Source organism: Taeniopygia guttata, chromosome 1A (assembly GCF_048771995.1).
Source record: "Taeniopygia guttata chromosome 1A, bTaeGut7.mat, whole genome shotgun sequence".
Taxonomy (NCBI): domain Eukaryota; kingdom Metazoa; phylum Chordata; class Aves; order Passeriformes; family Estrildidae; genus Taeniopygia; species Taeniopygia guttata.
The window spans coordinates 31894743-31921519 of NC_133025.1; the positions used below are offsets into that span (position 1 = coordinate 31894743).

Consider the following 26777-nt stretch of genomic DNA (forward strand, 5'->3'; position numbering starts at 1 on the left):
GAGTTGGATATCTTTATCCTGACAGAGATACTACTGGCATACTGTTAGAGTAAATTAATTGAACTCTGCAATATCACTCACATACAAAGAGCAGTCTGTGGTATTTTATACTGTCACACAGCATGCACTGGGATGGATTAAAATACATCTGTGGCTCATTAACTCTGTGTCTGAACTCTCAAAATCCAACACCAGTGTGCTGCTGAAGGGTCTGCAGCTGAACAATGTACATAAGTACAGCCACACTAATCGATGGCCTTTGCTGAAGAGGTAATACTCCTTTCATTAAGATTTGCACCACCAGGATTTTCTCCACATTTGCTGATGGCCTAAAGACATGCATGATCATGTCACTGGTGTTCAGTGGACACATCATCCTTCACTGAGCCACAGTAACTCAGCAGCATTTCTCTGACCCTTTGACATTACTGGGCAATGCTTGTCATCAGCAGCACCTGATTTGGTCCTCAGGTCTCTTACCAGATACTGAAGTCGCTGGCGTTCAGTCTCTGGAGTGAATTCTGAAGACATTGGAATGACTTCACCATTTCGGATTATTATAGCTCTGTAAAGTAATAAAACATCATCAGCACAGGAAAAAAAAAAAAAAAAAACCCCAAAAAAAACCAAACAAAAAAAACCCACCAAAAAACAAAACAGTAAAAAGCCCCAGAAAACCACTGGGTCTAGTCACACTCTTATTCTCTTCAGAATCACAATCAAATAAAGCCATTTCTTTTCTACTGAGGTTGTCAGCAGAACAGGATAATTCCTGCCCTGCATCCTTGAGGCTGGGTAACAAAGTATACTTGTATAAGCTGGGTTCATTTTAGAGCTCACAAAACATCCAAGCAACAAAGGCAAGAGTTACTTTAATTGATGTCTACAGGGTATCTTTATTAAGTGAAATGCAGACATCCAGAGGAGATGCTGCAGAATCACTGACTGTAGAACAACACTTTGCAGGTTTTAATACCAGTTGTGGCTGACAGTCTAAACCACTGGCTTCAAATGACTCACCCAAGCACTTTCCAATTATTAATTGGTCATATGTCATGTCAGAACATTTCTACTTGAACATTAAATGGAAACAGCAAAGAAAATCCTATTTAATGCAAAGTTAACTAGTTACCTGCTGAAAGATCGCAGGTAATGGTATGGCTGTAGATTAGCCAGGAGATTTCACATTCAGTTCTGCAAATTGCAGAGAGAAAATTTTCTCAAACACCTGCCTGTTGCCTCTTAACAATCTGATATGCTGCACACATGGTCCAGTCTTTCCCTGGTGTAATACCACTGGCTGGAAGACAAGTCACAGGAGGGAAGAATTTACCCAATATTTCTACTGCATTCTGCATCCATGTATTCACTCACAGAACTATGTTCCTTTATCTTTCCATTATTTAGGCAGCTCTGTAAGTAGAGCAATGCCTGGCACTTTAGATAAACAATGTATCATCCCAAGGACTTTAATGCATGTTGTGGAACTGTTTCTCAGCCATCAGTAGATTAATTCAGTGTTTGGATAACAGCAGTGTACCAGCTCTCATCTCAAATTTAGACAGAATTTGGTGTAGCTAAAAAAGTATTTGCCACTTGGATTCCAGTTTCTTTGTTTTAAATGGCCCCATTTCTGTGATATTTTCACCCCACCGATGTCCTATTTATGAGCTAGCTTACTTGATCAATTTGCTGTCATTGCCTCTATGCCAGGTGTTCTGATGGCACTGAAATGCAACCAACAAATATGGTAGGCACACAAAGACTGAAAACGTAAACTTCTAAATTCAGAACACAGACATCTTGAGAAAACCAACTCAGGTACAAACCTGAATTTCTAAAAGTAAATTGGACAGATTTCCAAGTCTTGTGGATTGGTCATTGGACAAAGATTGTCACCAAATTGTCATCTACTACTGCTAGTATGCAAAAGGCAGCAGCATTATCTATGAGTAAATGAACTGTTCACATTCCTGAGATTCATGTGGCAAAGAGCAGATAGGTTCAGAACAGTACGACAACAACGCCAGATGTGTGAAGAAGCTCTGACAATGAGGGGAAAACTGCTTTGCTTAGAAAGCAGTTTTAACTTACTGCTCTTGGACTTCTCAGCACTTCCTTGCAAATAATCCTGTGTAGAAATTAGAGGTGGCAAATGTGCAGCCTACATACTGAAGGTTCCCATTGGCCCTTAATTAAAACCAATATTGTGTACTTGAGACAGACATGGTAGTTGCAACTCTCTATTTCCTAAAAAAAATTGTGCATAATTTTTGACAGATTTTTTTTCTCCTTTAGAGAAGCTGACTACAGACTTACAAGAATGCCTGTCCAATTAAAAATAATAAAAGTTTACTGAAATTTTTTTTTTTGCATTTCTGAGACAGTCATTTAAGTACAAATTAAGAACTCTAGCACCTCTCTTCTGCAACAACACTTTTGCTTTTATTTTTGCAATTCCTAAGGTTTTCAGCTTTGACTGAGATTAATTTACTCAGACAGTGAACACTTTATATAACTTTTTAATATGTTATTTGATTCACTTGAGTAGGCCTCCACTTAAGGGGTCTGTGGGTTTAGTATATACTCTGGCAATAATCTAGACTAGACTGATCAAAGTAGCTGATCAGACACAAACCAAAATTTACACACTAGTTTAAGTGAGTCATAAAGGATTTTCTGATCTTTTGCTTGTCTGAAAGAGCTAATATAAAACCACACATTGATATAACTGGTACCACATCAGGCTAATTTTCTAATTATTCTTTGCTTCCCCTTTAATCAACATTTCACATGAAGTCCATGTTTTAAAGACCACTCAGACCAGTCAGGGGTTCATCTTTTTCTTTGTGTACATCGACATATTTCATATATATTTTGATAGCTGTCATTCTCACTTCTACAGGTAGGATTGGGCCCTGAGGGATTCACATCATATAAAAAGCAATTCAGAGGCGAGTGGGTCAACCTTTCATAGCTCAACTTATTTTCACCAGAACTGGCAGCCACCTGGGATGAAAAGCACAACCTAGCACACACATGCACAAAAAAAACCTTCAGAAGGGGAAGAATTAAAGCAATACTGTTGATACCAAGTAAAAGAGAGTTTTATGTTTTTCATTAATGTTTTCAGCAGCTGGACTTCATTCAACTTGCAAGTTACAGCTGTTCATAAGAGTCAAGTGATTTGATCTGAGGAATGAGACAGCTCTAGATACAAGTAAAGGGAGGGACACAGACATAAACGTACAAGGCACTGGTCCAAATTCAACTGTGGTGAGCTTATGAGCCCATACTGCGCTCTTTACCTTTCTGCACTAACTGCTTAGCTGTTTCATGACAGCAAAGTGTATTTCTGATGGCTCAAGTGACAAAAAGGAACATATTTGTTGGCTGTCTCACTGAGGAGACTGGGTGCAAAAGCCTGGCCTGGGAGCCACCCTGCTCAGTGGGATTTTCCCCTGCGATTGAAAAAGTGCTGAATAAAGCCCTAATTGAGTTTGGAGACTGACATGCCCTTTCCATGACCTTGCAGTGACAGAGCTGCCAAGCAGCAACTGAAGGCTTTTTCCACTGAGCAACCTCCAGAGCCCTGAATTCAATAGCCCAGAGTCAATAACTGTTCAGGAGGAAGGAGCCTGGCTGATGAAGCAGCTGCAAACAGCTCTAGCAACTGCTTTTAGAGACCCACTCTATACGGTCCTGCAGGACAATTAATTTTGATTTTACACTTCCTAATGGCCTAAGCAGCAACATGGTGTTACATGAGCATTACTGCTTCTGCCATGCATGAAACACTCATGTATGCAAGGAAATAGTGTTCTGAAAGCATTTAACTCCCCACGTATTGAGGATATATGAACGTATTGTTTTATGCTAGAATACAGCTGTCCTATTAAACTGTCAGAAATAACTACATAGGAAGCAAGAACTCCTTGAATAGATGCAGTGCGCAGACAGCATCTGATTTTGCCATGTTTAATAGTGACATTTTAATTTCCACCACACTGGTGAAACACATTATAGCAGAGCCACAGGGCGAGCCTGCCAAAGGCAGATGGATGATTCGTGTTTGCAGAGAAACAAGTATGTCAACACTAACCAAATATTCTCTGATGACAAGGTTGCTTGAGACCCATACCAATCATTAATTTATATCACCAATGAAATAGTAATTAAAAAAACAAAAGCTTTTTTTGGCAGGATTGGAAATCAGGAGTCACAGATCTGCAGCCTACTCAGTACATTGCCCTCCATGCTCTGATGCCCTCTCCTCAAGCATCATATACAGTAAGAAACTGCTCTGAAGTCTTGAGGCCATGGAGGCCAGTAAGTCGCTTATTCTGATCTCTTCTAAAAATAAACTAGATTTCCCTGAGTCCTTTCCTCTCTTTTGAACCCTAACTCCCCACCCACAGGAACTACAGGATTGTACCTGCCATTGCATTTCATGTGCTCAGCACGACAATGAAAGTACATTCATTATTCCAGAGCTGGGATATTCATAGTAAACAGGAATATTTTGGAGAAAAATCTCCCCAAAACACAGCTGAAGTAGCCTAAAATGGCTAAAACAAGAATCTGATTTTGTATCTCTTCTGGCCTCTAGAGTTCTTCTGATCCTGAGAGAAGCTGTACTGTGAATAAGTAAATGGAGAGCAAGAGATGTGCCAGTGGCTCAATGCACAAGGCAGGACCAGCAGTCATGGCAAATCCTACAGCTGTCTATGTCTGCTCAGTCACAGGCAAATGAAAATAAACACCAGGAGCTTAAAAAGCTGCATGTGCATCTGCAAAAAACAGTGTATTTATCTTTTGAATTGACATGACTGTAGTCCATAACCATCACCTAAATTCACACAGAACATTAAGTATATGGTTATTTTCTATATTCAGATTTAATACTTAGAAATTGTATTTGGTGCCTTAGTATACATTCACTTTTAAACTACATGGAGAGTGACGCAACAACAGGATAAAAATCTGCCACTGTGCTGTACTGCTGCTGTGATGCTCAGGATGTAGCAACACTTTTGCATTTTAATATGGCTAGCAACTACCACCTCTCATTGAATCAAGCAGGGCTTTGGGTTTGTTTATTTTTTCTTTTGTGTAAAACACAATCAGCTGAAAATTGCACAGCATCCTTTCTATGTGTCTTATGAGAAACAAATAGAGGAAACTCATACATTTTAGAGGAAGCTCTTGTTGGTTACTCTCATTTAATCATACAGAGAAAGCAACACTTTAGTGAACAAGGTCAAGAGTGTAATTCCACTGCTGTCACAGGTCTATTGGGATTCTGCTGTTCAAAACAAAGAGACATCTCCAACTGTTAGGAGTATTCAGGGGACACCCTGATTCCATTACAAACATTTTCAGGCAAAAATTATTTGAAACGCAACATTAAACTGTACATTTCTACAACACAGGATAAAAATTTGGTAAAGGTGACAGAGAAAGACCATTCAGAAAACTCTTTTTGACGGTGTATATCAATTCCAAGCCACAGGGAGGCCACATCCATTTTGTCAAAAGGTGTTAAAGCATGTGGATTCAGTACAGATGAAGCAGAAGTGTCTGGCCTGTCTGCAAAGGTATTAGAAATGTGTCAATGAAAAAGAAAGAGGGATTAAACTGACAGAAAGAATAAGGCAGGGTTTTATTATATTCAAAGGGGAACTAAGCAGTAGATTTTAATTAGGTGTGTCACAAGATAGCTGTGGAAAAAAGAAAGTAAATCCTAGAACTATGAAATCAGTCTATATGGGTACATGTTTATTTTGGTAACTAAATGCATACATTTAAACAATCCAGAGAAGATCAATGCTAATGGTTGCTAAGCTTCAAACCAGTTGTGCTTTTAAAAATTTCTTTACCCTTTCTTAATTGCTAAGAAGTGAAGACAATGGCTATAAAACAATTACAATGAGAAATGTTTTTCTCTTCTGTAAATGAAGGACTGGAACTTACTGTCATTATGATTACTAATGACTTCTAATACATTCAGCACTGGCACCTTAGTTTTACTTCTTCAAACTGAATTACTCTCACTTAGTCCCACCCAGACCCATTTCTCAATGTTTCTTTAGAAACCAGGTGTACAAACACCTCACTGAACTGGCAATAAGTATGGAACTGATCTCATATTCCATCCCATGTATTCACTAACAATGTGGAACTATAGTGCAAAGCCTTTAAACTATTTCCTTAATTTTATGAATTAAGGCAGGCTGGGGATAGTGGAACAAACTATTATATAACATTTAGCTGGCAATAAAGTGGGTTCCAGTGATGACATATCCATCACCAAAAAACTCAGGTGGAAGCAGCAACCCTCAGCAATACCAATGGAAAAAAACACCCTCCCTGCCTCCCACCCGTAATACTTAAGATAATGCCCCAACTCTTACTTGGCATCATTATCAAGAAGAAAACAAGCAACAAACCAGGGAAGGAGTAGCACCAGTGAAAATGGTCTCTGTCCTCATTTTCTATTGACTGCCACTCAACAGTTGTGCCACCCTGATTGCTTCCTATTTTTCAGCACATACATGAGCCTGTTCACAGACAGGTTGTGACAGGATAGAAACACTGGATCATTTTTCTTCCAGCCAAACAAAGCCAAGGTTAAGCAGGTGTAGACTCTCCCTGCTTGTGGCTCTTCCTGTGACAATGTAGTTTCATGTTACGTTGTGGGTTATAGCAGGCTGCTCAGACACTTTCATTCATCACTTGGGGGAACTTCAGCTCCCTCAAGCCAATAAAAAGTGTGAGAACTTGCCTTGGTGAAATATTGCAAAAGTAATTTCCTACAGGAGTGTGCTCTGGCATTTCCTGCCAGAACAATGAAGATCACTCCCAAACTTCTGCTAAGGCTTTTTGCAGACTGCCAGCCACCCCAGCTGCACCAAGGGTTAGTATCTCAGCAGCACAACTGCCAAGTGAAGCCCTTGCTCCACCAGGACAATGACTGGGCATTCCCAGGAATTTCACTCAAGATCCTTTCTTCATGTCTTTGCCACAGCATGGAGCCAAGCATGCTATACCTCTCCTGTGGCAAGATGAGAATCTCCTCCTGCCTTTGAAAAGAAGCAGAGAAAGAAATTATGTAATCCAGTCCCTGCAAATCCCCCTGAAAGTTGTCTTTCAGAGGCACCTGCAAGCACATGAGCTGTTCCTATGCACACACATGTAGAGTTTTATGCTGTTTTCAATTATCTGACTCATTCATATTTGTATTTCTAGTGCTTACTTAGTGATTCTTTTGGAGAAGGCCTCTGGGCACAATAAGGCTGCTAAAATACTCTAAAGCAACGATTCCGATGGTATGGTTTTACTGAATTAATTGTATTATTTTTAATACAGCATCACAAATAGAAACTGTTTCTGTAAGCAGAATAACATAGATTTCCATGGAAGGGCTTACTTCTTATGTTCAATAGCACCTAAGCCAGTCAGGATTTTCCTTGCTGCCACCAAAAATAACAGAAATCAGAATTTTTGGAGCTGATCTGGTATTCCATCTCATGTACTCACAACAACTTAATAAGCCACAGTTAAAAGGATTTTCTATTGCTGGCAGTCTGCCCTATATATTGCATCTAACAATGAGAAGCACCTGGCTGTCACCAACAATGGAACTAAATGACTTCAGTTGTTTCTGCATCACTACCCTATAGTTTAAAATTAAATGTAATGCTGAGCTTGCAGGCTGTCCACAGAGGAGGTAGCTTGGAGAAGACACGTTGCCCCATCATTTTTGACCCCTGGAGTGATATGCTTCTAGTTGTCAGTGCCTCTTCAGTGGGCTGCAGCTCCACTCCCATGAGACTCTATTGCGAGTGAATTCCCTGCCCTCATTTAGTGTGCTGCTTCTGCTCTCAAGTGTGTTGCTTGGCTGATGAAATCTAAGCATGGAACTATTATTAGCAGTTTGCTTTATTAACTGTGTTTTATTTTAGGGCTAATTATATATTTTTTTTGTTATGCCCACCCTCCCACTGTGATGTCACTGGCTGTCTGTATGCCATGTTCTTGTTTAATTAATCAGGAAAGTAACTTTCGCTATTGAACAAGTAGTGACTTTATAAGTTTACATATACACTTCTAGTAATGTCTACACCAGCTACAGTAATACTAACCCAAATATGAATGAAGTAAACTAAAATGCTGTGTGATCAATTACTTTCCTGGTGGTTTACATCTCAACACATCAATCTTTCAGAAAGGGCTTCAGCTGACAGCTAGAAAGCCATTACAAACCAGTTTATAGTGACACTACTAGCACATAAAAACTGCCCACTTAGGATTCATTTTGCCACAATGATTTCAGTGTATTTTTCATCTGAACACAGATAAGTATGAGGCTGCACTGATAACAGACCACCACGTTTCTGTATCACGGCTGAACAACATCCCATCCATTACTCAGGCCATGCCAGGAAAATGAACAAAGAAATGCAGTCACATCTCTGTGGCCAGCTCTGAGCCTCAGGACCAGTATCTGTGGAATCAAAGTCTTTTTCTCTGCTGTCCAGGATATCACATTCATCTCCAAGACAAGTTACTATGGCAACTAAACCTGGGCTTAGTGGATGAAGGCATTGCTGTGCAAGTCAGTGTTTATTTTGCCAGTAATATGGCTGGGCTATGGCTGTCCATGTAAGATGGAAGTAGCAAGGATTTTTTATTTCTCTGCTCTTTGCTGTCTTACCATTGACAAAAAGAATGCCTTTAGCAGCTAAAGTCATATTTACTTTGATCTCAGCTTTTCTGCTTAACTCAGTACCAGTTGCAGGATATTGGAACAAGTTGGACTGAGATGTAAAAGCAAAGATTGCAACTCATGCTCTCTACTCACTATTCATGAGTGAATTTTTACCCAAGCCCTGCTTCATTCACCCACACAGAAGTGACCAGAGCCATCACCAAAGCCCCAGGAGCACAGCTCGAGAAGCACTGCATAGCTGCTGTTGAGACTGAATAGCCTGGGCTGCCTTCAGTTTGTTCAATTCAGGTGACTTGAAAAGTTTTCAACATAGTAAGGACCACAGCAGACTTTGAAACATTCCCCCAGCAAGCCTCAGGTGCTCCCTCTGCCCCTCCTCCCACAGTATAGATGAGAGCTAGAGAACCAAGGTGCCCAGTCTGCTTTCCATGCCTTGGCCCTGGCCCTGCAACACTGCAGTGAAGGACTTGCAAGTCCCTGTAGTCAGCTACAAAGGCACAGATTTAAAAGACAGCTGGTTTGGAGTTTGTTAGGGACTTTTTCTTTGTTTGTTTTTTAAAAGCTGAAAACCCATGAGAATTAAAATTAATAAAATTCTTTATTTCTGGAAACCAATACCAATGAACTGTGGCTTTAGAGTTTACTGGCATTACTCAAATAGCCAAAAATCTTCTCCTTCCTCATTATCTGGAACATAAGATACTGTCCATGTGATTTGGACCAAAGATTTAACTGAATGCATCCCTCACTGAAAATGTTTATAATGGCTTCAACACCTGCTAATTGCCATAGGTATTGCTAAGGCATACGCTCCAGGAAAAACAAGAATTTGGAAAAGAAGTTGGATGTTTGTTTTGTCTTCAAAGCCTGCAAACATTTACTACCAAATTAATAATTTCTGTCAAGACAGTGCTGGATATGACATGCCAGTAACATGGAACATTCACTGGATAACCAGAAAATGCTCTTCCATAGCACTGCACTTTGAGTGAAATGACTTCTTTCTGATCCAACACCTTCTCTTCACACCTTACCTGAAGCGTTTCTTGAGATGCCTTCAAAAGCTTTACCCAGCACAAAATCCTGCAGTATCTGAGGTTGCTGTTATTCCAATGAATCTTGTGCTCCTGCTTCTCCCTGGAAGGAGACCAGGCAGGAAAAGGGGAGAAGGGCTTCCTGCAGGCCTACAGATCATGCTTCTAACAAAAAGAGACATGAGGAACAGAGAGAGAGGACATGGCCATGTCTCCTGAACATGGCTAATCTTTTCCAACATTTTGGGCTAGTCAGGATCAGACCTCTCCACCTATCAAACTGCAGGGAAGGAGTATAGACATGGCAGAGACTTGCTTTGAACTCAGTCTCTCCTCACTACACAGACCTGTGAACAAATGAGACTTAGATTATCTGTTGCCCTGAAATGATCAAACATTTTTTATTTTGAAGTGATTCTGTCAAAGAATTAATAATAACCTAAAGAGGGGATGTACCATAGATTGGCCAAACTACAATCCGTAAGTGTTGCTCTTGCCTCTGGGGAGGCATCTTCTGATAATTTGGAGGAATAAGAACTTCAGAGAATGAAGAAAAAGCCCTACCGATTGCATGGCCCGAGTGTGTTGTTCAGTTTTACAACTTTTTTTGCTCCATCTTTAGGAGAAGACAGGAAAAAGAATGATTTTCCAAATACTGCAGACTGGAGAAGCTTAGTAACTAAGTAAGTCTTTCCTCTAGAGACGTTTAAGTCTCTAGTATGAAGCACAGTAATCGTTTATGCAGACACAGATATAAGGAGACAGAGAAGGCTTAGGCCTGAGACTACTCACAGAAAACAGGGAAAATACCCACCATTTAGATTAGAAGATGAGTAGTTACAAAAAATTAAAAAGAATATTAAAGCTTCCTAGACAGTAAAACAAAGACTAAACTAAACTAATTCTACAATAGCAATATATTAGAATACATTTTAGTTTCCATCCTTACACAGTGTTAGCACTTCTGGCAAAAACAACCCTGCTGTACTGCCTCAAGGAAGAGGTCAGATACCATGAACCACAAAAATGGCTCAGAATCATCAATTCTGACTTCTCAGAAATTCTATTTAAGCTACACTGCCAGTCAGCAGATACATGGCTGTTTCCATGCCACTCTTATTTACTTGATAAAAGCAAATCTGACTTCCTATGAGAACTAACCATAAGGGAAGCAGCTGACAAGCACCATGACAAAGAAGAGGAAGTATAAAGGTAGTAAGCGTCAACACAAGCAGCAAATCCAAAAAGATTTGAAATGGTAAACAAATTCAATTTTCAATTCACTATTTTATTACACTGGAAGAAGACTTTTATGAACACACTCTCCCACACCTGGTCTCTTGAAGTACCAATGAAGTTACTTCACCTACACCCACACAAAAGCAGCACAAAAATATTCACTTAATGAGCTCCTACCATTTAATAAGCCAAAATGCCTTAGCAGTAATTTTTCACTTGCAAAAAGGAGGAGAAAATCTATTCTGGACATGAAGAGGTATGTTCAAGTAGAGTGTGAATATGCCTTGAAAACATAAGTACTGGAGAGAATAGCAAGGAGGCAAAAATATGATAAAAAAGAGCTGATGAAGCAAAGCAAAAAATTCAGTGACCCTGCAAGTCTGTGAAGCCTTTGAAACACCAGGATTTTTGCTTTGATGACACGTTCTGCCAATAAATCAAGAAAAGCCCAAGAACTCATTTGCAGATTTAGTGAGGGTTTCAGGGTATATGGAAAAGTCAAATCAACTTGTGATGTTCTGCTTCTTGTATAACGATAAAGGCACAACTTCCCTACATGGCTCCAAGCACAAAATGGAAGCGCCTGCAGACCCTGAGCAGCTCCAGACGACACAAAAGCCAGAACAATTCTTGTGCCAAATATGGTTAATATGATCATATTGCATTACAGTCATTGTAGTGATATTGGACAAATGTTATGTTGCATGAGGCTATGCAATAATTGGGCAGTAATCAGTAAAAACATTAAGTCCCTGTTTTACAACTGCTTCATCAGTAGCTATAAAACAACATCTTAACAAAGAGCATAAAACTACAAAGAACCTAGACTAACAAGGCATGTTATGGCAGTTTAGAAGTAAAAGTAACTTTAGCAATATAGAATTGAACAACACTATTTAAAACAACGACCAGAGAAGATTTACTATTCCATATTTTAAAAAGAAAAGAAATAAAAAGCAGCTATTCCAATGGCCTAGTTTTCATAGCAAATATGTCATGCTGGTAAGCAAAACACAGCGCCTTGATGCTCACCAAAAAAAGCACTATTATTGGATAGCGGACTATAGCACTATCAGTCCCTAATCACATAACCTTGCATGGACAATGCTAATCACTGAAAAGATGAAAGAGAGAGAAAGAAACATTAGAAAAAGCTTTGGCTAAGATATTCAGATATGAATTTTGACTGTATAAATAGGTATATTTATGGCAGAGTCCAAGAATGATCAGATAAGCCATTAGAGAATGAAAGCAGTTCCTTCCAAGTTGTTTTTGAATACATCACCTCATTTTTAGTAGGGTTCTGGTATCATGTGCAGTTAACATATAATTATTACAGAACTGTGATTGCATCGTTAGCAGAAGTTTAATTATATCATTGACATTAGTGATGCCATAACATCAAGCTCAATAATAGTTCATAACAAAACCTACAATTAGCACAATTTTTCCTCCCTTTTACACCAACCAAAAGTGTTCAGCTTGGAGAAGCCTAATAGTCCATACAGAAGTGAGCTGGGGCTGAACCTGAAAGGATTGCTGGCTGGTAATTTAGTAATATGGTAATTAAAGTCTTTTCATGATGTAATTACACATCAACTACAAAAGGACAGCTGCTATACAACACTGCCAGGGTACGTGGCATGAAATGATTAGATTTGAGAAGCTTTGGTGGATAAACTGAATACCACAGACATAAGTCTGAGGTATAGCTGGCAGCACACAGTACATTATTATTCAAGTCTCCCACTTAACGTTTCCTTAAGTCTCATTGTGACAGTAACAGTTTGTTGCACATACCTTGGTCCTCTGACAGCAGAAGCTGTTCAGAACCCCACTTTAAAAGCTTCTGCTCTTTTTTAAGTTCCCTGAAATTATAAAACCTAACCTTTGGTTAGGTTTGCATGAACCCAAAACGTTTACTTCCCACACAAAACCTTCTCTCACAGATTTCTATCCGTGGGAAAGTTGATTTATTTGCAGGCTTTTTCCAGTGGGGTAGCAGAGAGGGAAGGAGGAGAATGAGGAGAGGGGAAAGGCACAAATGAGTAGGTGAACTCAAAGAAACCAAGGGTTTCGTCATCTGCAAGGGTTTCCAACAGCAACAAGAGTGAAAAAACAAACCCATCCTTCTTCTCGAGAGCAGATAACCATTTCTTGAAGTAGTTTCCATTTTGTATTTTTCACTGCCCTCCCTTTTATTTGTACAAACCACAAAGTTGACTACACAAGGCATGAGACAGCAAAAAGAAATGTATTTTTCCCAACTTAGACAAGTAAAATTTCTTGACTACATAACTCGGTTCTTCAAAATACAGGAATGCACTGTGCACCCTGGCAGGGGGCAGACAACCTCAGAGTGGGTTGTCTAGTCCTAAAATGTCATTTTTATCATGACAGCAACTCAGATGTTTTGCAACGGCGGTTTTTTTCCCTGTAAGTTGGAAAGGGGATTGGTGAGAGAGACCCAGACCAACTGATCTACACTTTAAAGCTTTAAAATTTCTTTTGAGCTAGGAAAGTCAAGAAATTGACTTATCTGAAAATGAAAGATTTGGAAATAATTCTCCTCAGCATATGAGACTTTCTGTGAGATCCATTTGGGAAGCACAAAACCAAACTATTTTGAATCTGGAGGGACTTTATTTCCAACAAGATGTAAGGAATGAGAATTTGAATCCTCGTTCAAACAACACCCAATCTTGATGACAGTCTCCTTTTTGTTTTCTGCCCTCCCTCTTCTTCTGAACAGAGGTTCTGAGTTGACTTAATGAACATGCAAAACTTCTTGAAGACTTATTATGTTTAACTACAGTTACACCAATACTCTGGCACCAGCTCCAGATCACCGCCAACATCAGTGTCTTGCCCTTGGATATCAGAGGTTGCAGTGGAGCTGAGCCTGCTCAGCACAGAAGGAATCCTCAGGGAACTGGAAGTAGCCAGTTCCAGTCATTTAAGAACATTTAAGAACAAAGATCTTGGCTACTCAGATATAAGTCCTGCATGCCCAGTTTTACACAGTACACTTTTAAGAGACAATAAAGCAAATTAGCCAACTCAAAGAAAGAGACTCAACTGTACTTCAAGTGCAATAGCACTAGAAAACTTGATTATTTCTAATTTAATGGCAGAAGAGATAGAATGTAGTTCAGCTAGTAGTTCTGTTGACCAGATAGGTGATCACCTCAAACATGTACCATATGAGGACTCACTTGACATTTTGATACAAAAATGAGATTCAAATATGTCACTTGTCAATAGAAACTGGGTGAAAAACTTGCAACACATACAGCAAATTTAGCATCTTAAAAACAATCACCAACATGAAAAGAACAGGAATTTTATGCACAGCAAAGGATTTATCTGACTTCCTACAAGGGAAGCAGCAAGAGGCAATAAAAATCTTAGGTTTAAACTACAAAACCCTTAATTTTTAAGTGTTGTCTCTGTAAGTATGTGAGTGTACACACTACAAACATGAACTGTGTATGCACAAACCTTAAACACAAACATAGCAGTCTTTACCTAAAGACTGATGCCTTAAGTTTTAGCTTTCATATTTTTCAGATTCTGTACTGCATTAGTATGTAACTCGGAATTTCATATAAGGTGTTAGCAAGGTCTCTTCACACTTTAGTTTGACAAAACATTCCTTTTCCAGCCCAAGAACCAAGGACACCATTACAGTTTCAGGCCCCACAAGTATAAACAACAGTGAATTGAGGAGAGCAAACTGGGAGGATGGGACTTCAAAGTATGAAACTGTAATTGGACAATTAACCTCAATATGTAAATGGACCAAAATTTATAAAAGTATGAAAACTCGTGACCGGTCATTGATCTTGGGTGTAGTCATAGCTGGGCTCTTGTACTGCCCAAGGTGTATCCTTTAAAAGCCTTTTAATAAATACCTACTTTATTCCTTTAACACTGTCTAGCCTCTGTTCCAGGTAGTTTCTTTAGGCATCAAGACAACATGGTTCAATACCCTTGCAGATGTTAATTACTTAGCTATTAATGAACAGAATACAAGAGCAGGTCATATCGCATTTAAACTCTTCTCGATGCCCTTTTTACACAGGACACTCCTGAAAGAAACATGTGAAGTCTGAAGTCTTGCTAGAAGAGCCTCACTATCTCTCTCCAATGGTATTAAGGGCAGAGTTAGTGAGGGGAAAAGAATGCAAGTGAGAGATTTCCAGTATGCTCCTATCTTCAGCAACATCAGAAGACAAAGAAAATGCTTATTGTGAGCCTTCAATAACCCATCTTCAAAACAAAATAAAGCAACAGTTCCTGAGCAACAGCATTAAGTTCTGAGAATTGGACAAGTACTTGAGTTAGAACAGGACAAGGCGAAGAACCTATACCATGATGGCCTGTCTCCCTCTCCTCATCCCCCAAGGTAAGAGTAGCAGCTATTTGTGTACTGATCACTACCTTCAATTACATGAAAATCTGGAAGCGAAATGGCCAACAAGACTAAGCCTGGCAACAGGAGCCACAGGATTTCCTATGGAACAAATGTAGTCCTACCAGCTGTTCCGGATACAGTCACCTTGTCAGTGTTCAACACACAATTCTACTATACACGCAACACCTCTTCTGTTTCAATGGCTTTTCAGCACCTTTCCACTTCTCTGCAAACATCAAGTCATTCAGAAACTGCTACAGGACTAGAAGTGCTGTCAGTTTCCCTGACCGCAACCACTGCTCAAGATACTGGAATGCTATCCCTGGCACTTGCATTCATTTCAGTGAGAAGTGCTAAGTGTCCAGCCAAGAATCACAATCTTCTTGTGATGCTGTCTGCATTTAAGGAACTCAGTAACACCAGGCCTGGGCAGTTTGAGGTGAAGGATTAGATGGGGAGACAACACACTTACCTGCTGTCACCAGCATTTGCCACATAAAGCTTCCCCAGCAAATACACCACCACCAGGGCTGTGCAGCCGCCAGAAATGTTATATACGGTCCTCTCTCTCTCTATTTGCAAATCCTGTGGGAGAAGAGAACAAGATTTATAAAGACAGTATTACAATTAATGCTTGAGAAAATGAAGTCTCCCGTAAAAAATAAAAATATAATAGAATCTTTATTAAACTGTATGTCCCACTGTCTGCCTTTTCTTGCAGCTATGGCCACATAAGCTAGGAGGAGAACAGAAAGTTGAGGAGTACCTATTACTTATACAAAGATGTTTGGGAAAAATCAGGTCAGGAGAGTGTAAAACATCAGGTACTAAGGAATAAATAGCAACTCTCAGGGATACAAAAGAATTTGCTATGGCAAAAGCACAATGAAGGCAAAGATAAATGAAGCGTAACAACAGGTACCTGGTGGTATAATTGGAGTGCTTTACATAGACAGCAGATAACTAATGAGACTCAGCTACAGCATGAATAACTACCTACTTCCCTAGAGGAATGCTAGGATTGTGGGGTATACACCTTAAGAACAATAGCAAGATGCAGTTGTGTCACAAGTCCACCCTTCAGAAACACAGGGAATGAGTGGATACTAAACTGATTCTGAGCGCAAGAAACATTATATATTAAAAGAGTCCTTCTGCTTAACAGAAGTGGAGAACCCAAATTATACTTTTCACCAACAGTCAATAAAATCCTGAAAAGAAAAATAGCAAACACATAAATACACACACACACACACACATACACACATATATATAAATACACATACAATGCCCCAAGAAAGCTTGCAGAACAGAGCAAGTAACTAAATGAGCTACTTTCATCCATACATTTTAAACAAACACTGAAGTGTATGCCAATGAATTAATTCTGCTGTCTGTAGTTTAGCTTCAGGCAATAAAATGGTACAAATTGCCCTTCGTTCCTGTGTCCAGAACCAAATCCCATTTGATTCAAACAGGGAGCATCATTTAACATCACTATTGTATGCACTGGCAGATCTTTTCCAGCTAAACCCTGCCTACTTTTATGTGGTGCTGTTTTTATTATGAATATATGTTTGTTTCTGTGTGTGTGTGCATACACACAGATCTATACTTCAACTATTTTCATATCTGCACCAAGCAACAAACAGTTCAAATTGTTCATGCCTTAGGGTATGAAATTTGGAGCTTTATTTTAGAGCTAAATTTATCTGAAGAAAAACACTACAATAAATACAAACCATGACAGGTGCAATTTGATTGAAAATCTGCAGAGACAAAACCTGTCCCACGCTTTGTCTCCTACAAATTTCAAGGGAGGGAAGTGACCTGGTGCAGCAGCAGGGATGCTCAGCAGCACTTGGGCACTATCATGAGCCAGTGGGCAGAGGCGTCTGTCAAATAACTTGCTGACTCTGCCCTGGCCAATGCACATACATCCCATTTGTGCCATGAACACAGTGCTGAGGTACTGTCCCCACAGGCCATCCTCAGCTGTGTGTGCAAACTGCACGTGGCTGCCACAGGGACATGGGTTCTACTGCACTCACCAACTTTTTTTGGGGGGATGGATGGTAAGGACCAGGAGGAACACACCTCCAAGCTATAAATCATATCTTGCAGAACCTTTGGTCACAGACATGGGCCTGTTATAAATGCCTCTTTTTATAATCTTGCCATAGAGAAACTGATTCTCCTCCCAGTGGTTTATGTATATTTTTAAATTAAACTGAAAAGAAGAGTTCAAAGGAATCAGACATTTCTAACCATCAAAATAATTTAAACTTACAAACACTACTGATTTTCCAAGCACTGCCAGGAATCTCAAGAAACCTTCATTTCCACAGTTCAGAATACGCTCCAAGACCTTTAGACAATGTGCAATTCTTCACCTGGTTTCAGCTCTGTCATACATATACTTTGCAAGTGCTGGAATGCCTAAATTAAAATTTATTCCTTCCAATAAGCAGATTTCAGAAGCATCTATTATAGGAGAGAAGATGGATAATCCTTAGGGCCTCTTTTTCAGAATTTCCTTGACTTAAACTACATCTGTGTACTGCATTTTCTCAAATTATTGCTGTTGTTGGGTTCTTCCATCTAGAACTTCAATTTACTACCACGACTTGTCAGAGTACATTGAGTGCCATGTATGTTTCAATATTACATACTTTGCTTGACATTTTCTTTTTCAACAGCAAGGAAAGAAGGGAAGGCTTTCCAACAGCTCAACAAGATTTGAGGGGGAAAAATAAAGCAAAATGAAACTAAGCTCCCCAATGCCACCAATTCGTTCTGATGTAGAGACACTGGCTTTTAACAAAATACTTTGTAACAGAGGCGCTGGGAAAGTAGTACAAACATGAGCAGAAACCCCGAAACGCCTCTAAAGCCTTTATGAGTGTAACGGGGCTCATTCTAGATGGAGTGTATTTCTGAGCTAGCGTAATTTTTGTTGTTGGTTTTGATTTTGGTTTGGGTGGGATTTGCTATTTTTTGTTTGTTTTGGTTTTGTGTTTTTGTTTTTTGTTTGTTTGTGGTTTCGTTTGTTTTTTTCCGAAGAACCAATTCAGTCGGAGCTCGGCCGTCCGCGCCGGCACACATGCTGCAGCGGGTGGCAGGTGCTCCCTAGGGTTGCCCCAGGTCTGGTTCCCCTTTCCTGGTGAGGGACGCGGAGCGCAGCCCGCAGAGGACACGGCAGGAGGTGAGGGCGGGCAGGGCGGCTCCCGCGCCGAGCCCGGCGGCGGCGGGGCGGGAGGGCCGCGGGCCGGGCCGGGCCGGGCCGGGCTCCCCACAGCAGCGCCGCCGCCCGGGAGCCGCGGGCCGCTCCCGCCACCTGGCGGACGCCGCGCGCAGCGGCCGCCGCTGCCGCCCGCGGCACCTCCGCCGATCCCTACTCGAGCCCCGGGCCAAGGCAGGGTGGCCGACAGGGACCGGGCGGGTTTGGAATGTCTGCAGAGAGGGGGACCCCATGATCTCCCTGGGCAGCCTGTTCCAGTGCTCTGCCACCCTCAGTGTGAAGAAGTGCTTCCACAGGTTGAGCTGAAACTGTGGCTTAGTTTATGGCCATTTCTCCTCATCCTGTTGCTGGGCAGCGTGGAAAAGAGTCTGACACCATCCTCTTGACACCTGCCTTTCAGATATTTATGCACATTAATGCGATCCCCTCTCAGTCTTCTCCAGACTAAACAGCCCAGCTGCCTCAATCTCTCCTCATACAAGAGATGCCCCAATCCCACCATCATCTTTGCTGCCCTGTGCTGGACCCTCTCCAGTAGCTCCTTTTCTTTCTTGTACGGAGGAGCCCAGAACTGGACACAGCACTTCAGGTGTGGCCTCACGAGGGACAAGTAGAGGGGGAGGATCACCTTCCTCAACCTGTTGGCCGCACTCTTCCCACCCTCTATTCATCTATATTTATCCTCCGAGCAGCAGCCTTTCCTCCAGGATCTCAACCTTGCTATGACAGAAAGCAGCTTTACACACACAGTATTAGGTATCTGGTTAAAATAAAAGTTTCAGAAGGCATAAACATAAAATTAACTCCTTAGCATGCTTTACATCAAATGCCTGTAATTCTATTTAAACTCTCGATTCTACTGGGTATATAATGAGAGGAAACTTTCAAAAAAGTGAACTGTATTACACATGACATTCTCTCAAGACTGTTTAATTAATTAAAATTGCACCAATCTAAAAAAAAAGCACCTGTGTAGATTTCATCTAAGTAAAAAAAAAACCTCAATAAAGAAGAAAATCATGATACAATGAATAGAGATGTATACCTCCCAATAAATCATACAGACTAGTTCTGTGCCATTGATTCCCATCTAAAATTAAATGGGGTTCAGAGTAGAATAGGTGCTCTTAACCTTTCTTGCAAATACACACAACATCACACATGTATACAAGGTTAAATACAGGGAAAGGACAATAATCTGATGTTTCTATTCAATATGGAACTGCACTTGGAAGCATTCCTCCTGACTTCTTTGAACTGAAGCTATAAATGCACTTCCTAAAACTCAACTGATGAAAATTAGAGGATTTGACTTATGACAACTTCAGAACTTTAGCTTATTTATTTCCTTTTAACTGGAACAAATGTGATACTGACAATCACTGACATTTGCTGTTTTTTAGACAGGGCATTAAATTATCCAAAAACACAGCACGAACTTCCTAATCCCTGTTTCAACACAGAAAACATAATTTAGATGTACTTCAAAATGGAGACAATTTAATTGCTAAATGTCTAAGTTAGGCAATGATGATCTGTGTCAGCTTTCCACAGTGTTTTACTGCATGTAGCTGTTAGACAAGAACTGTCCAAAAAAACCACATCAAATAAAGGAAAAATAATTTTTTAAGCCTTTTGAAAGCCATGAATTGCATTTTATTTGAGACTTGAGGCAAAACTAGGGAGACCTCAACTAGAATTCAAAAGCAAGTTGGGGAAAAAAAATAATGGTATACTAAATGCTCCCAGGAAAAGGGGACAAAGCCATCATTAAATAAATGTGTCAGGTCGGACTCTTTAAAAACCAGTATTTTATCTACTCATTACTTTCACTCAGTTCACAAGAATCCTTTACAGCAATTGGTGTTTCAGGGAAAACCACCAAGAAGTCTGCCAACATGTCCAGGAAACTTGAGCTTTCACCAAGTGCCAGGTAAACTGACACACTCTGCTGGCACAAAACCCTTGTACACACTGCACAGCTCGACTGCGCTGACCTAACTCAGCAACATCCATGATGTTCCAGTACAAACAAGGGCTGATTAAACAATGTGCTGTGCAAGAGGCCCAAAGTCTTCATGCAAAGACTAAAAGGAGTACAAGCTAGCAGGAAGTTAAATAGAGGCAGGAGGAAGATCAAGTACTGCAAGCACAGACAAGACACAGAAATGTTGATTTTATGAATTGCTCCCTTACACAGATGAAAGAAAATACTATTTTGCCTAAAATGCCCCTCAGAGCCTAAAGTAGATACAATTTAATTATCTACTGCTTTCTTTAAGCTGACCATTTTTATAAGATTTCCTGTAAAACTTAATGCTGAAATTACATTGCATTGAGGTAGTCATTTGTTTATCAAAGACAATTACGAACTTCAGCCCTCTAATATAAAGCAAGTGGGAATTAAGATACGTGGTCTGTAGCATAAGAACAAAGATGCACTGAGGAAAATGTTCTGTTTAGTTCAGTTTAGAAACAGAGAGAGGAGATTAGCATGAGCTATACAAAGAATACCTGAACACCATAGCTGAGTGAGTTATCCAGTGTTTCTGCATTTGTCATACTCTACCCACAAAAGCCCTCCTCACAACCAGATCTCTGAACATAAGCTGACATGGTCTTCTGTGGAACCTACCAGAGATGTGAAGTCAAAATAAAGCAGTGCAATAACAGCCCTGTTCACTGAGACACATTCACAAAGGCAGCAATGGGTAACGCACATGCTGCTCTCCTAAGAGAGGTAGAGTACTTGAAAGAGCCCTCTTATACTCTTACTTTCACTGCCCAGTCCCACAAAACTCCACTTCTCATCTTGCCTGCACTTGGAGACAGTTTCAACAGGAGAGAATCATGTCACACTCTCAGAGCTTGGCACTCTTCTGGCCTCAAAATTACACCAACTGAAGCATGAAATTTGTGTTCCTTTTAAGCATGCTCTGAATCCACTAGGGTGCAGTGGATGGGCATGGTCACCTTCTCCCTCATTTCTCAACAAAGCCCTTTCTGAAAAGCTGTGCTAAACTGACAGATTTTCATGCATCCTCCTCTTTCTTTCCTTCTAGCAGAAACCAAGCCCACTATCCACAGTACATAAATCTGCCCCCACAATCCCCACTGAAGCATGCCTAAGACATGGCTATGAATGCTGCTCCTAGACCTACCCACCTGCAAGTCCAAACCCAGCTGGTGGGTCTGCTTGCCTGCACTTCCTTGGGAAGAAAGAACAATCCAGAAAAATATAATTTTTTTGTTATTCAGGACTCAAAGTGAAGTACTACTTGTAGCAACAACTGTAGTCTCTAAGTAAATGCATGTACTGGATAAAATTCATAGGGAAATAGATGGATATTCTGTTCCCACAGGGTCATGGTTTCCTGACAGTTGTTCAGGCTGTACACAAGTCAGGTGGGTGGCAGGAATGAATTTCATGCCCCACTCATCCACGAAATCTGCATCAGTGAAGAGCTGCAGACACTCTATAGTCACTACTTCAACACCAATGTGAACTATGGGTCATTTGACCAAGCAGCCTTTGCTGCTGCTCTGGTAGGGCAATGAGGATTTATAAAGTGCATGTCCACATACTCAGCCTGATAACAACTGCCAGTGCTGAAATCTGCACTGTAAGGCAGTACTGATCTTTATCTTATAAAAGGAGGGGGAGAAGAAAATTAAAAAGAAGAGTATCATACATCGAGAATTCAAGTAATCCATAACCATTGCCACAGTGCTACCTCAGAGTTAAGATGCAGCGCCTGCCTCACAGGGGTGTACCTGGTAACCTGTTGAGGCTCTTAAACAGTTCTGTTCACAATCAGATGTTGTTAAAGCAACGAAAGAAAAAAAAATCTAAATCTTCATCATCTCCAGGTCATGTAACTCAACATAAACAACAAGGACTTCAGGTCCCTGAGATATACATACCATTTCCTTGAATGCACTTTCTATGGCCCCAATAACCAGGCACTCGTGTGGAATCTTCTTCTCTGTGAAGAAGCGTGTTGGAGGCGTGCTGGGCGAGCCCGGGGCTCCCACACCACCGCGCAGGGAGGCTGCCCGTGTCAGTGTCCTGCTGTTGGTGGATGGGTTGTCAGGCTCCTCTCCCAAGCAGGTGGGTGGGAGCACGGCTGTGTTCCTCAGGATGTCCACAATCTCCTGCAGCTGTTCCAGGATGTGGTGCTGCAGCAGTTTGGAAGCGACTACAGCTGCCCCTGACCCAGCATGTCCATCAAACAGGGACCAGTAGTACAGGTTGATCCCATCTGTGTCCTGGAGAAGCAAGAGGCAGAGAAAGGAAAGGAAAAGAGATGGTCACTGTTACGCAGTTGTGTGCAAGGTGACTGGTGTCACAGAGGCAGCAGGTGAAAAACAAATAACTTTCCCAAAGGCAACATTCTTTCTGAAATACCCACAGTGTCAGTACAACTCTGATTGAAAGAAGAGATGCTTGTTTTTGCCACACATCGCTAGCATGTTTTTTCTTTTCCTTAACCTCTTAAAGAAAAAAGCCCAAGAAAAAAAAATGGAATAAGAAAGGCTGAATCTTTCTTACCTTACAGCCATCACAGGTTGTAGAAGAATAGCATTTGAATATACGATAGACATACCACTATGAAAGATCAAAATTCTACTCAAGACAGCACCTGATACTTTGTGACAGACCTTTTTTTTTTTTTTTTTGCTAGGCATGAGACAAAGGACCTCAATTTGACATCCAGCAACAAATGTGAACTCCACTTCCACAGCTGGTAGATAAGGTCCATCCATGCTGGCAGATGGGACAACTCAGGCTTTCCCTGCCTGTGCCAGCCCAGGAAACAGCACCAGCACAGAAGTCCTTGAGGATGACAGACGCAAGTGGGATCAGCAGCATTTCATCTGATCTAGCCTCTATGTCCACTGCCTGGTTCTTCACAGTCCCATAAAAAGTTTCCTATATAGTACTGGAAATGGTGAGGTTGCTTAGACAGGGCATTAACCCAGGGCTGGAGGCAAAGTAGCTCTGAGCATTACAAGCTCCAATATGCCTGGAGAATACCAAGGAGTCATACTTTGATAAGCTCAACTTTTTGTGGGGAGAGAAATTCACCTAACAATCCTGAGCTATCCATTTAAAGCATAAAGATACCTATCTTTGCATGACAGCATATTTGGCATTAGTATGGGGAAAGAGTCTTTCCTGTCTTTCCTTCCCCTCTATTTATTTTAATCTTCCACCTTCTCCCAGCTATGCAGAAACAGCTGTTAGTGGGGCTGCCTTGCAAGTCAGATGTGGGTGGACTAATACAGATTTAGAAAGAAACAATTTTGCAAGGGACAGGAATATATGAGGCTATACTGTTGTAAAATACCTTGTAATAACAAAACATAACCTAGATCTCACCACATTCAAAGAACCTCAAAATTACATGTGCATGTTGCACTGTGGTCTAATTTAAGATGGCAGACATTATTTGTTTCGTTCACCTGAATACTGCTCCCTTACACTACAGATCAGCATAAAGTCTGGCACTACCTGAATCCCAGCACTTCATGTCCAAAGCACTGCCTATTTCAAATTTATGGACAGGGCTGTGAACTGCAGCTCCTTTTACTTTCTGCTGTTTCAGCTCCTCCACTAAGGTGCCATGATAATAAAAATCACATAAAAGTCGATGCGTTTTCTTTTTCTTTTTTTTTTTTTTTTTTTTTGTATAGAGCATTGCTGATGTGGTAAAGTTCAAATATATTCTTAACCAAAGCCTCAACAGCATAGTCATCTGCACAGCAGAGAGCTCCTCCAAAGGAGGAATTCATCAGTCCCTCATGCACTCTTCATCACTGAAATGATGTGATAAGGGGGTGTTTTCCTAAAGTACTGTTTCCTTACCACAGTAAGGATCACACAAGATACATCCTAGAATGGTGGAAAAAGAAACATGTGTCCACATTTCCAAACATGGTTCCTTAGCCAAACGCCCCTTCCCTCTCCCCCCACACATACCCAGCCTGGTAAATTCATTACAAAACCAGTTGTGAAACTTCCCACCTGAAGGCAGGGCTGGCAGTTGTACTACCTTTCTCTGGGCTCAGAATCCCTCCAAGTTCACACAACATCTGGCTGTAAAATTCTGTGTAAGTAATTTTTAACAGCTAAGAGGATTAGTAATTTAAAAACTTGCTTGTAAAAATAGATTGCTACTCATGTAAAAATGTATTTTGCCAACAGAAACAATTTTCCAAAGTGAAAGTATTTCAGCTGAAAACAAATTATTTATTCAAAATGACAACACCGTGCCTCCTGGGATTTGTATATCAAACCACTTCTGCTCCCATTCTTCTCTTAAGAGTTTGTCTCCCTGGCCAAAATCCATGTTATAATGGATAATACTTCCACAGTTTTTTTCCTAATGTCCTTTAAAGGTGCTACTCATTTGGAAATGTGTTCTCTTTTGGGGGGGAATCCCCAAGGCATTTCAACTCTGATTGAGATTAAAATATTTTATCTTCCACCAAAAAGAAGCTGATATTTTGTCATTGCTCTCCCCCTGCCCCCAAACTGGAACAGAAACTTACAATCAAGAACAAGTTTGATCTGCACTCAATTTTCATGAGTTCTACAAAGCAAACCCCCAGCAAAGTCTGTGCTACAGCTTTTCAGAATATAAAGAAGAGAGTTATTAACACAATTTATTCTTATTACTATGATTTCAACTCTGGATATGTCCTACACTGATCAAGCCTCATGTGAGTTTGGGAATTAAAGATGAGACTGGGACACTTTAAAACTGATGAAAATAGCCCCTGACAAAAAGGGAAAATGAAATGTTACCATTTATTTCCCCTAAGCCAATGAGGAGCACAAATTTGGACAGAGAAGTTCACATGGACTCGAGCTGTATTCTCAGACTCTCACTGACACATGTCACCGTGGCATGGCCACATCAGCTGTGGTGGTCCACTGATCTTGTCCTTTTTTGGAGTAGTAATTCTTGAACAAAGAGGATGTTGCTACCAGTTCAGCTAAGCTCAGACATCTACACTGCACACGTCCAAGATAGTTCTCTAAATTGCCCTTATATTGGGCAGACAGAAAAACTCCTGCATTTTCAGACTATGCTCATCTCATTCCAAAGTGGATTTATTTCTCCCTAGCAACAGCAGAAGCACCCTAGATAACTGTCAAGTCTGTATTCTAAGCACTCAGGGGAGATGACTACCATAATGCTGTTTGCATACAGACATTCTATGCAAGATGCTCTAGAGCCTTAACTTCAGTTGGGATCTGCAAGCATTACTGTAACCTAAATATTAGTCTTGAAAAACTTCTGTATATTTCTACAAAGCTTCATTTACTTTTGAACTAGCAAAGAGGAAAACCACTGATAACATATTAGCTGTCTAAAAAAGGAAGAAAAAACAAACTCTTTCCCCACCCTGAGAATAAAAACAGCTCCTCTATTTGAAAGAAATTAATTCCCCAAAACCACACCAATTCAATGAGAATTAAAAATATGATGCAATTAAGGCAGTGACTCAGTGAACAAACAAGGACCAGCAGTCAGGGCATGCAGATGAGACAAAATGCACAGAAAGGTCCTTGCTGTTGCTCACACAGCTGAGATGACCTCTGCAGCCACCAAGCAATTACCTGTTCTGGTGTGCACATGCATTGCTGTTTGCTCTCTTTTACATCTGGGAGCTTGAACTTCTTCCCAAAAAGAACTGACATTCTGCAAACTCAGAGAACAAGACATCTATTTTTACTAGCACTGGCAGTATTCTGCCAGAAGTAGTCTTTCAAACAAAAAATCTTTATTTCTTCTTTCATCTGGACAGAATCTTCAAATAAGAGTGTTGTTCACCACAGTGATTTACTTCAGATTTTCATTCAAAAGATTCTTACCTAACAAACAGGCTGAGTAACTACCAGAAACACGAAGAGAAAACAAATCCTTCACTGCACCAACCTTACAATTAATTTCCTAGTACAGAATGTACTAGGAAATGTAATATGCTTCAGGCTCTTCAACTACTGACCTAGCTTCCAGGAAGGTTCAGCAGTCTCCTGGGTTTTGCAATAGTAAAATATAATTAAGACATGCGAAGTTTTGGGTCAAGCAATGGATGAGAAAT

General features: G+C 40.5%; 1 protein-coding gene across 1 annotated transcript in view; it reads right to left on the reverse strand.

Moving 5' to 3' along the window:
• The window catches only part of PPM1H (protein phosphatase, Mg2+/Mn2+ dependent 1H), a 131010-nt gene that overhangs the window by 40935 nt on the left and 63298 nt on the right, over nt 1-26777 (reverse strand). Inside the window, exons 3-5 of the mRNA XM_030258856.4 lie at nt 22587-22931; nt 15894-16006; nt 481-565 (exon numbers count right to left, since the gene is read on the reverse strand). Of these exons, the coding sequence (XP_030114716.1) occupies nt 481-565; nt 15894-16006; nt 22587-22931 (543 nt within the window). The remainder of the gene's footprint in view (nt 1-480; nt 566-15893; nt 16007-22586; nt 22932-26777) is intronic.